The 12512-nt window shown below is 43.0% G+C and overlaps 1 protein-coding gene across 14 annotated transcripts in view; it reads left to right on the forward strand.

Moving 5' to 3' along the window:
- PPFIBP2 (PPFIA binding protein 2) overlaps positions 1 to 12463 on the forward strand; it is a 142428-nt gene extending 129965 nt beyond the window's left edge. For 11 of the 14 annotated variants that reach the window (XM_072118636.1, XM_072118635.1, XM_072118634.1 and 8 more), the window contains 6 exons: positions 3694 to 3816; positions 6607 to 6732; positions 7174 to 7362; positions 8187 to 8342; positions 10088 to 10153; positions 11492 to 12463. In XM_072118636.1, the coding sequence (XP_071974737.1) occupies positions 3694 to 3816; positions 6607 to 6732; positions 7174 to 7362; positions 8187 to 8342; positions 10088 to 10153; positions 11492 to 11560 (729 nt within the window). In that variant the 3' untranslated portion in view covers positions 11561 to 12463. Of the gene's footprint in view, positions 1 to 3693; positions 3817 to 6606; positions 6733 to 7173; positions 7363 to 8186; positions 8740 to 10087; positions 10154 to 11491 lie in introns of those variants that run through there. The other 3 variants (XM_072118645.1, XM_072118648.1, XM_072118640.1) reach the window with 2 other exon arrangements.
- The last annotated feature ends 49 nt before the right edge of the window (positions 12464 to 12512 follow it).

A 12512-nucleotide genomic window follows, 5' to 3' on the forward strand; every position in this document is an offset into this window, starting at 1 on the left:
CCCCGAGGTGCGTTGTGCGACGAAGATTCAGAGCTGCCGCGATTCACTAAGATCGTGCGCCCGATATCCTGCATGTGTCGCTTCCCCGCTCAGGTCCGCCGGAGTTCACCTTCTTCTTCCTGGTGCATGTAAGTGCATTGGCTTGCGACACAATTTTGAATGTTAAATCCCGCGCGTTGTCCGAATCCGTCGGATCGTCCGTTGGCCCGCCCCCGATTCCGGTGACATGAAAGTCGTCGCCAAAATCTGATTGCGTGCGACACAATCTGCTTTTAAATGCGGCGCAAAACAGTAATCGTCGGAATATCCAACGTATGTGGGGTCCGTGGACCCTTAGTAAATGAGCCCCACTGTCTATTGATAGGAATGTACTGGGCAATTGCATAGATAGCAATTCCGTGATTTAGTACTTCTGAAATGGGTTTCCGGTTGAGGGGTAATTCAATACATAAAGGAGAGCTGTGTGATTAGTATCTAAAGGATGCAAATCTTATACAAAAATACTCATCACAGTCAAGATCTCTGCTTGCTGCCAGTGGTGCTGCTTGTGTCCGTATATACAGAGGTTGGATCAATACAGGGTATAAGAACTGAGTGTCAAAAGGAAGCTTTTGAGCCGTAATAGCTAAGTGGGATCCACTGAGATGAGAAACTTCTTGCCTATCCTATGGATGGATAACTAGTTGTTGGATAACCCATTAAACCCTTTCCTGATGTCGCGCTTTTAAATAAGGAGCCAGCTTGGGTAATTGACACAGGAGAAATGTATGTGGTCACTTTAATGGGAACCATTAAACTCCCAGCCCACTCAGATAGGGGATGAAATTTCCTTTCTAGAATTCCCACCTTTGTGTGAAATCTCACCCTATTACCTATAAAATAACCAAGACGAGTCATATTTTACCTGAGATGAGTCAGGCTCAGAGGCTGCAGGCAGAACAGTAATTTAGATGTCCAGATCTTGGGCTCTACAGCAACTGGAACCATGGCTCTGGTATCATATTAAAGTGGGGTATTTTATCTTTCTCATTGCATCGGGCTTCTGGTTCTGTGAGCTACAGAACCAGAGATATGGGCAGGTAAATACATAGTTGGGAATATGAGCTGCAGATAATGATCCAATATCATAATAGGTCTTAAACTCCCTGTATCTCAGGTTCTGTAGCTCCCAGTATTACAGGCCTGAAGCAATTTGAAAGATACACTATTCCTCTTTAATATGATACCAGAACAATGGTTTTATCTGCTATAGTACCCAAAATATAGAAATCTACAGTGACACTAGACTTACAGTTACTGAGTTTGACTTTTCTCTGGCAAAAGATGACTCTTTTCTGCTCATTTTGAGTGACTTTGGTGGAGATCTTTTTTTTTTTTTTTCTTATATGTAAACAGGTGAGATTTCACATAAAAGTGAGAATTCTAGAAAGGACATTTCATCCCCTACCTGAGGGGCTGCTAGTTTAATGGGGTAAATACTGGTGACTTGTTCCCTTTCAGGGGGAGGGTATCTTCTGGTGTCCCGAGTGAGCGATTCTCCAAGAAATGATGCATGCTGTAATATTGTATCAATAAAACCAAAGCTTGCGCTACAATAAATGTTCATGGAACTATAAAAAAAAAATAGTTGAAAACCTTTTTATATATACCATATTTTTCAGACTATAAGGCGCACAAAAAATCCTTTGATTTTCTCAGAAATCAAAGGTGCAGTTTATAGTCCAGTGCGCCTTATATATGAACTGTACAGACAACAGCTGCCTTGTACTGTGCACAGGTCTGCCACCTGCTGGTCATTCATCCTTATAATCAGGTGCGCCTTATACTCCGGTGCGCCTTATATATGAACCTAGACATTTTAGCAGGCATTTATTGATGGTGCGCCTTATACTCCGGTGCACCTTTTATAGCCCAAAAAATACAGTAAACGTTTTGTATAAAGCCTCAAAAACTAAGAATATTTTTTTTTAGCCGCACAGAAAATAAAATGCTCTTAGGGAGTATAAATTGTCCCTAAAAAAAAACAACAACTAATGTTGAGAAATATCAAATATAAAATGCATTAAAAAAAAAAAAAGCTAAAACAGAAAAATGTAAAGAAGGGGTTAAAACTGGGGAACCTCTGCTGAAACTAAAAAGTGGAGCCCAGTGACCCCTGCTGGATGGATTTATAACTGCAGCTAATCCTTTTTGTAATTGTATTTTTGCAGTAAGGGTGTAATGTGATTATATTATGTATCTACGTAAGGGATGACCTGCAGCTCTTCAGCTGTTGCACTACAACTCCCAGCATAGCCCTGATGGCCTACAGGTGTAGTCCTTGCAGCATGTGAACGTCTCCTCGCCAGTGTAAATATTTTCCCTGACAACCTGATCAGTATCCGGGATATGGAGCCATAGGCAGAATGTGATCTCCTGGTCACGAGGTGCAGGGACAGGTGCGCTGCCGGGGACCATACGGAGACGAGGAAGCGAAGGATTAGAGCGTCCGTGCTAAAAAAGGGACGTGGTAATCCAATAGATGGGTCTGGGGGATGGAAAATGCGCAGCAGGAAGTGAAAATTCTTCACCAGGGCTCGGAAAATAAACATGGGCACATGCCAGGGAGATTTAAAGGGGAACCGTCACCGGGGGGTTCCAAAAAAAGGTGTAATAAAGTTGCGAAATTCTACAATAAACTGACGTTTTTTTCAGATCTCTGCTTGCTGTCATGGTGGATACACATTTGACCCAATCATGTTATTTGTATCCATTGGAAATAAATAACTGAAGTTTCTATGGAATTCCTAAGAATTTAAAGGGATCTTCCATCCTCAAAAATGATAATGACTTTTGAATATCCTTTTGAAGGACCTTTTGAAGGTCCTCGATATCTGATCCAGGGAGGGGGATTTGGGGGGGTCCCACCGATAAGCTGCCTCTGGTGCAATAATTGACCCATAGATGAAGCGCCATTCTCAGTGTAGTGGCTGAAATGTGTTACTGCAGCTCTTATACAAGTGAATAGAGGCTGAGCCTGTAATTATCTGATACAGCACTAAAGGCAAACAAAATCGGCTGATTCGGGGGTTTCTGGGTGTGGGACACTTTAAATAATCTTGAAATCCCCTTTAATGTTCTAAGTATAAGTTTGCAGCACACAATGGATTTCCCCGCAGGTGTTATTTAGATTTCTACTGTCAGTGAATGGGGAACACCTGTAGTTGCAGATGGTAGTAATAGATGAACTTGCCCTTTAAATTGGACATGTGGCGCGGCTGGTGCAGAGTGCCAGGAATCGCCAGGCATGCCGCTAGTAATTGGGTGATTCCGACGAGCAGTGACAGCTGCCGGGCGACACATATATATAGACCCGGCTCGAAAATCCCCCCTACGTTATTGACTATGTAAGGGTTATCATAAGTTTAACCACTTAGTGGCCTTATGTCACATATAAAAGCACTTTTATATAGACCTATAAGCATTTCACCAACATGATCAGAAATTATAAATCCAGCAGAGGCCACAAGGGGGAGCTCTCTGCATACATAGTGTATACATAGTTATGCAGCAGGCTCCCCCTAGTGGAAGTTTAACTGCGCTCTCTGGGAAAGATGTACATTTTCTGCCACAGCTAAAAACTATCCATGAGAAAATGATATAGCATTTGTTATTTTACCTATTCTTCTTCTAATATCCCTCTTTCTCTTTCAGAATGACCTCCTGTTCCTAAAGGTGACGAGTCAACTGCACCATCTCAGTATTAAATGTGCCATCCATGTGCTGCACGCCAACAAGTTCAACGCCAACTGCCTGCGCCGCAGACCTGCCGATGAGGTGCGTCTATATACATGTATACACAGGATGTACATGACGGATCTCCCCTATCCCTCCTCCTCCTATATACATATATACACAGACTGTACATGACGGATCTCCTCTATCCCTCCTCGTGCTATATACATATTTATACACAGACTGTACATGACGGATCTCCTCTATCCCTCCTCCTGCTATATACATATATATACACAGACTGTACATGACGGATCTCCCCTATCCCTCCTCCTCCTATATACATATATACACAGACTGTACATGACGGATCTCCTCTATCCCTCCTCGTGCTATATACATATATATACACAGACTGTACATGACGGATCTCCTCTATCCCTCCTCCTCCTATATACATATATACACAGACTGTACATGACGGATCTCCTCTATCCCTCCTCGTGCTATATACATATATATACACAGACTGTACATGACGGATCTCCTCTATCCCTCCTCCTGCTATATACATATATATACACAGACTGTACATGACGGATCTCCTCTATCCCTCCTCGTGCTATATACATATATATACACAGACTGTACATGACGGATCTCCTCTATCCCTCCTCCTGCTATATACATATATATACACAGACTGTACATGACGGATCTCCTCTATCCCTCCTCCTGCTATATACATATATACACAGACTGTACATGATGACGGATCTCCTCTATCCCTCCTCCTGCTATATACATATATACACAGACTGTACATGACGGATCTCCTCTATCCCTCCTCCTGCTATATACATATATACACAGACTGTACATGACGGATCTCCTCTATCCCTCCTCGTGCTATATACATATATATACACTGACTGTACATGACGGATCTCCTCTATCCCTCCTCCTGCTATATACATATATACACAGACTGTACATGACGGATCTCCTCTATCCCTCCTCCTGCTATATACATATATATACACTGACTGTACATGACGGATCTCCTCTATCCCTCCTCCTGCTATATACATATATACACAGACTGTACATGACGGATCTCCTCTATCCCTCCTCCTGCTATATACATATACACACAGACTGTACATGACGGATCTCCTCTATCCCTCCTCCTGCTATATACATATATACACAGACTGTACATGACGGATCTCCTCTATCCCTCCTCCTCCTATATACATATATACACAGACTGTACATGACGGATCTCCTCTATCCCTCCTCCTGCTATATACATATATACACAGACTGTACATGACGGATCTCCTCTATCCCTCTTCCTGCTATATACATATATACACAGACTGTACATGACGGATCTCCTCTATCCCTCCACCTGCTATATACATATATACACAGACTGTACATGACGGATCTCCTCTATCCCTCCTCCTGCTATATACATATACACAGACTGTACATGACGGATCTCCTCTATCCCTCCTCCTGCTATATACATATATATACACAGACTATACATGACGGATCTCCTCTATCCCTCCTCCTGCTATATACATATATATACACAGACTGTACATGACGGATCTCCTCTATCCCTCCACCTGCTATATACATATATACACAGACTGTACATGACGGATCTCCTCTATCCCTCCACCTGCTATATACATATATACACAGACTGTACATGACGGATCTCCTCTATCCCTCCTCCTGCTATATACATATATATACACAGACTGTACATGACGGATCTCCTCTATCCCTCCTCCTGCTATATACATATATATACACTGACTGTACATGACGGATCTCCTCTATCCCTCCTCCTGCTATATACATATATATACACAGACTGTACATGACGGATCTCCTCTATCCCTCCTCCTGCTATATACATATATATATACACAGACTGTACATGACGGATCTCCTCTATCCCTCCTCCTGCTATATACATATATATACACAGACTGTACATGACGGATCTCCTCTATCCCTCCTCCTGCTATATACATATATATACACAGACTGTACATGACGGATCTCCTCTATCCCTCCTCCTGCTATATACATATATATACACAGACTGTACATGACGGATCTCCTCTATCCCTCCTCCTGCTATATACATATATATACACAGACTGTACATGACGGATCTCCTCTATCCCTCCTCCTGCTATATACATATATATACACAGACTGTACATGACGGATCTCCTCTATCCCTCCTCCTGCTATATACATATATATACACAGACTGTACATGACGGATCTCCTCTATCCCTCCTCCTGCTATATACATATATACACAGACTGTACATGACGGATCTCCTCTATCCCTCCACCTGCTATATACATATATACACAGACTGTACATGACGGATCTCCTCTATCCCTCCTCCTGCTATATACATATATATACACAGACTGTACATGACGGATCTCCTCTATCCCTCCTCCTGCTATATACATATACACAGACTGTACATGACGGATCTCCTCTATCCCTCCACCTGCTATATACATATATACACAGACTGTACATGACGGATCTCCTCTATCCCTCCTCCTGCTATATACATATATACACAGACTGTACATGACGGATCTCCTCTATCCCTCCTCCTCCTATATACATATATACACAGACTGTACATGACGGATCTCCTCTATCCCTCCTCCTGCTATATACATATATATACACTGACTGTACATGACGGATCTCCTCTATCCCTCCTCCTGCTATATACATATATATACACAGACTGTACATGACGGATCTCCTCTATCCCTCCTCCTCCTATATACATATATACACAGACTGAATATCCTCAATTCTCTTCGCAGAATAACATCTCCCCTTCAGAAGTTGTACAATGGTCCAACCACAGAGTCATGGAGTGGCTACGATCCGTAGATCTGGCGGAATATGCACCGAACCTGCGGGGGAGCGGAGTACACGGAGGCCTCATTGTAAGATTATTTGTGGATATATCTGAGCCTATGGTGTATATACAGACAACGTATATGTGTCCATAGTGGGAACTGCCTTCTCTGCTTTCCACAATACTGTTATATTGCTTACCTGCAGTCACCACTAGGGGGAGCTGGCTGCTTACAGATTTATGCAGTATTTTTCTGAATTGTGTACTGCCTGCTCTATTCCAGTGTCTCTTCTCACAAATAGTTTGGTCTCCGCTGTGGTCCAGCCCGTCACACAGGGAGTCCCATTGGTGCAACCAACAATGATCAGAAACTCACCTAGGGACCAACTCTTCCAAATGTACAATCTATGAGCAGTTGGCTCCCCCTAGTGGTGGCAGCATCCTCATTAATTTATCATACCATTAAAACAGTGTTCTGCCTCTAGGGAGATACGGATGATCATGTGATCCTTGGCCTTTGTCTCCACAGATCCTAGAGCCCCGGTTTAACTCGGACACCCTTGCCATGCTCCTAAACATTCCCCCTCAGAAGACCCTCCTGAGGAGACATCTCGCTACAAACTTCAGTTTACTCATCGGTCCGGAGGCTCAACAGGAAAAACGGGAGATTATGGACTCAACCGCCTATACCCCCATGTCCACCAGTGCCAAAGTGCGGGTAGGTTTGGAAACCTCTCCCCTCTTTCCTTATTGTCCTTTGTCCTACAGGGGCTCCCAGTGATCTGTAACTTATTATGGATAAGAGATGGGTTAATTTTCTGGGATAACCCCCTCTTAAAGGGACAATGTCACCAGTTTTTAGCATCACTGTCAAGTAGGGTATAAAATATCCTTTTTCTTCTGTGAAATCTCACCAGCTCATCTAAATGAAAAAAATCTCCTCTTAGTCATGTAAAAATAAGAAGAGTCAATTTTCTTTTACCTGAGATGAGTCTTTTTAAGAGGCTGAAGATCACTTCAGACGCCCCTATCTTCGCTTCTATAGGGCCTGAAACCATAGTTCTGGTATCATATTAAAGATAAGAATCTCATCACTCAATTGTGTTTTATTTGGTGGACAGATTTTCTACAGGACCAGCGATACAGGCAGCTAAAGACATAGTTGGATATGTGAACTGTATCTCCTGTTCTGTAGATCACAGTACCACAAAGCTGATGCGATCTGAAAAAAAGAGATTCCCATCCTTAATATGATACCTTGAGCATGGTTTTTGGTGCTATAGAACTGAAGATGATACCCTGTCTCCAGCTTCTAAAAGTGATTCGCTTCATGAAAAATATGACTCTTCTCTGCTCATTGTCACATGATTTTGGAGATTTTTTTATAGGTAGACGGGTGAGATTTTACATAAAAGGGGGAATTCTAGAAAGGACATTTCACCCCCTTCCTGAGGGGGGCAGTAGTTTTAAGGATTGGTGACCGGTTACTCTTTGAATATACCCTGATTTTTATTTTTTTTCACCTTCTTGTTCCCTTTGCAGCCAAAGAAGCTCGGACTCTCTCACTTCGGTAACTTGCGCAAGAAGAAGTTTGACGACTCCACAGACTACGTGTGTCCCGTGGACCCCAGCCCCCAAAAGAGCGACTTCAAGACCCCCAACAACAGTTCCATCAAAGAAGTAGACAAAGTGGAGCAGGTGGGCAGACTAATCTGAGGGCGTCTCCTCCTTGTCATGTGTGTGTCTCTAACCACGCATCGCCTCATAACCCATCCAACCATCACTACCAGCATGGCTCCACCCAGGAGACAGACTCCGCCCTCTAACACCAAGCATGGCCCGGATCGGGAGCTGCCTCTAATCACTGACACTTTCCAGATTTTATACAGAATCTTAATTTATCCAGAAATATTTATCTCCAGATAGGATTATAAACTGTGTACATACCCGCTGTGCAGAGGTTAGATATATTTTTGTGCTGTATAGTGTAAGAATACGGGCGGCCGTGTATAAAAAAAAAAAAAAATTGTTACATTGTGAAGAGGACCGACCCAAAACTGATCCGATCTGAGAAAATAAATGAACCTGATTATTACTTTATGTGGAACTTGTGTCTTATCAGCAATATTCTGCTCTGACCATTGGGATTTATGAGTCTGGTACCCAATTATACTACAGGAGAGGGCACTAATACAAGAGAAATGCCTTTTTATGTTTTGTCACCACTAGAGGGAGCTCTGTTTCAGTTCTGTATACAGTCTTGGGCAGTGAGCTCCCTCTAGTGGTGGCTGCAGGTAGACAGACTTTTATTATAAAGTGCTATGATGTTATGTGGAGAGGTTCGGAGCCCTGAATAACGGAGTCTGACCCCCAAAATTTATATTAAAGATGGAAGAGGCTTTTTTAGGAGTGCTGGACACCATGGATAGATGTGGATATTTGAAAAAATGTAATAAATAAAGTTGATGGGACCAGAAATTGCTCATCAGCTTGTGTAAGGGATTTTAATTCAGACCCATTTTACTTTAGCAGGACTAACCTGCAGTACTAAATATAACCAGTGGAGAGGGGGCGCTGTTTTTTTTATTTTTGGAAGAGAGAAACCATATTTTTAACCCTCATAGGGCGAGCTGGTATTCCCCTATCTGATATTTTTTATTTTGGGCAATGTCATCCATACCATTTGTATAGAACATAGAGGGATCACAATATAAAGCTGCTAAATTTTCCAATTTCGCAGTTTAAAGGGGTTTAATTTAGGTTGAATCTGCAATACCCGACACGAGCTATAAACCAGAGTGGCAGCATTTGTTACCTATTCAAATTTATGTGCGGATAAGCTGCAATACCACATGCAACCTGAAGACAGGAGAGGCGCTGTTTCTGTAAAAATGAAAATTTTTAATCAGGTGTTAAGTTCCGTTTTTTGGCACAGTCCCCTATAGTGACCTCATTTTTTTAGTGGGCTCCCAAGATCCTTTGCAGGACATAACTCCAATTATGTATAAAGTATTTGAAGGGCCATGTTTCTGGATCGTGGGTGCAGTCTACACATCACGTGTGAGATGTCTGACCTTTAACCCTGCTCCTGCATGCGAGTTCATCCTCGTCGTTACGTGTTGGTCATCTGTCCTGTAACTCACCAGGTGCGTCTTGTGCCAGGGGGCGGCAGACCATGGGGGCAGCAATGCCATCTCTAACATATCTCCTACTCATCATCTACCTGCAATATGTCATTATGCCACAAGGTGGCGCAGCAGAGTAACAGTTACCTATGTGATAATACATGTGTTATAATAGACATCATATAAGTGTGTGGTTCCCCCCCATATTGAATACGGGACCCCTGAGCTCTGCTGGGCTGTGTGGTGCATGCGGTGCTGTTGCAGTGTACACGTTCTCACCTTCCTCCATATTGATGAGGTCACTGACTGATTTTACAGATGGTGCATTCAGAGGGGATGGTAAAGCAGATAGGGGCTTTCTCTGAAGGCATTAATAACCTGACAGTAAGTACAAATTCTTATTCCAATCATATTCCAGGGGCATGAATTATTTTCCTTGGTTGAAAGTTGAAAATTCTGATTGCATGTTCTAGAGCAGGAGGAGCCGAGCAGATTGTACATAGTGTCCTATCTGCAGGCAGCATGTTATAGAGCAGGAGGAGCTGAGCAGATTGTACATAGTGTCCTATCTGCAGGCAGCATGTTATAGAGCAGGAGGAGCTGAGCAGATTGTACATAGTGTCCTATCTGCAGGCAGCATATTATAGAGCAGGAGGAGCTGAGCAGATTGTACATAGTGTCCTATCTGCAGGCAGCATGTTATAGAGCAGGAGGAGCTGAGCAGATTGTTCATAGTGTCTTATCTGTAGGTAGCATGTTATATAACAAGAGGAGCTGAGCAGATTGTTCATAGTGTCTTATCTGTAGGTAGCATGTTATAGAACAGGAGGAGCTGAGTAGATGGTACATAGGGGGTCATTTACTTAGGACCCGATTCATGTTTTCCCGACGTGTTACCCGAATATTTCCGATTTGCGCCTATTCTCCCTGAATTGCCCCTGGATTTTGGAGCACGCGATCGGATTGTGGCACATCGGCGCTGGCATGCACACGACGGAAACCGGGGGGCGCGGCCGAACGAAAACCCGACGGATTCGGAAAAACCGCCGCATTTAAAAAAAAATAAATCTGTCGCGGAGCTTGCACTTACCTTCACTCAGCCCGGCCCGGTGTATTCCAGTGCGTTCCAGGTAACTTCAGCGCAGCAGCGCCACCTGGTGGATGTCGGAGGAACTGACTTAATAAATCCCGGCGCAGAGAACGCGCCGCTGGATCGCGAATGGACCGGGTAAGTAAATCTGCCCCATAGTGTCCTATCTGCAGGCAGCATGTTATAGAGCAGAAGGAGCTGAGTGTATATGTAAGAGTAAAGATTTTTTAATACTGGTTCCTATCCCTTGTATCTCTTCCAACAGAAATTTAAAGGGGATTTTTCAGGGCTGGAAAAAATGGCTGCTTTCTTCAAAAAAGGGTGCCACGCCTCACTGTGGTTAGTGCTGGTATTGCACCTCAGAAATGCGTGGAGCTAAGCTGTGATGCCTCCCACTACCACAGTGAGGTGTGGCACCGTATTTGTTAACTTAAGAGACCTCTCCTAGGAGCTGCCTGCTCTTCCTACCCCCCTTTTCACCTACTTTTGTCATGGGTGGTAATATCTGAGTCTCTGCAGGTGTTGTAGAACTACAACTCCCAGCATATCTCAAAGACTGCTATAAGGGTAAGTGATGAAGTCACATTGATACTCTGCCCCCTGTGTCACCTTGCTGACTGTTTCCATTCCAGAATATGCTGAGTCAGGACGAGCTGCTCAACAACTACAGGTTTCTATCCAACTATGATGCGTGGAGATGACCCCCAACATGAGGATAGCCGCACCTATCAGAAGCCAAAGACATGAGTGGACTAGTCCAATCCCTGTGTACACACAGCCATGCTGGATATATCTTTCTCGGGGGGGAGGGGGGGATTACGATGGGTGTAAATTTTGTTATTAAAAAATTAATATAAAAAAATCAGGACAGACGTGTATATAAGGTTATACTGTATTAACTTAAAGGGGAAATTCACTTTTATGAGCTGGGGGGGAGGTGTGGATGAGATTAAAAAAATATGATTGTTTTATTCCTAACACAGCGCCCCCCTCTTCCACAGGTCGTGTCAGTTATTGCGGCTCTTTCTTGAGCTGAACTGCAATACCAGACTTGTACTGTAGATAAAAGTGGCGCTATTTCAAAGGGAAAACAATAGTCATGGTCTTTTTATTTTTTTTGTCATGCGACCCCTTTAAAACCAACTTTGTCCAAATGACCTTAAAGGGGTTGTGCCAAGAAAAGGTCCTAAGTGCTAACCAATAAATCCCACACTGATAATTGGAGTAGGGGGTCCCTCTTACCCGTATTAAATGGAGCATCGACCATAACAGACTCATTTGGAAAGTTCCATAGTAACGAATGGAGCGAAAATTCCCCTGTGCGACCCCCGCTCCATGAAAATGCGAGTACGAGGAAGTAACTGGACACCCAAAATACTGGCACCCAAAAGACAGTTGATAAGATCTCAACCCCTTTAACAAATATAAACTGAATGTCAAAAAGTGACCTTCCCCTTTAAGTGTAATATCGTTTGTTTTGTCTCTTTTGCCCGGAGTGTCTTATCCCTTGGTACAGTTTTGTATTTGCTGCTGTATGATAGTAATAATTCATAAAAAAAATTTTCTTGTAAAAACACTAAATTAAATGTATTAAGAAATCAGAATTTTTTTTAAATTTTCTCTCCTAGCACCCCTTTAATTGTGTTTATAACA

Source organism: Engystomops pustulosus, chromosome 7 (genome assembly GCF_040894005.1).
Source record: "Engystomops pustulosus chromosome 7, aEngPut4.maternal, whole genome shotgun sequence".
NCBI classification, from domain to species: Eukaryota; Metazoa; Chordata; class Amphibia; order Anura; family Leptodactylidae; genus Engystomops; species Engystomops pustulosus.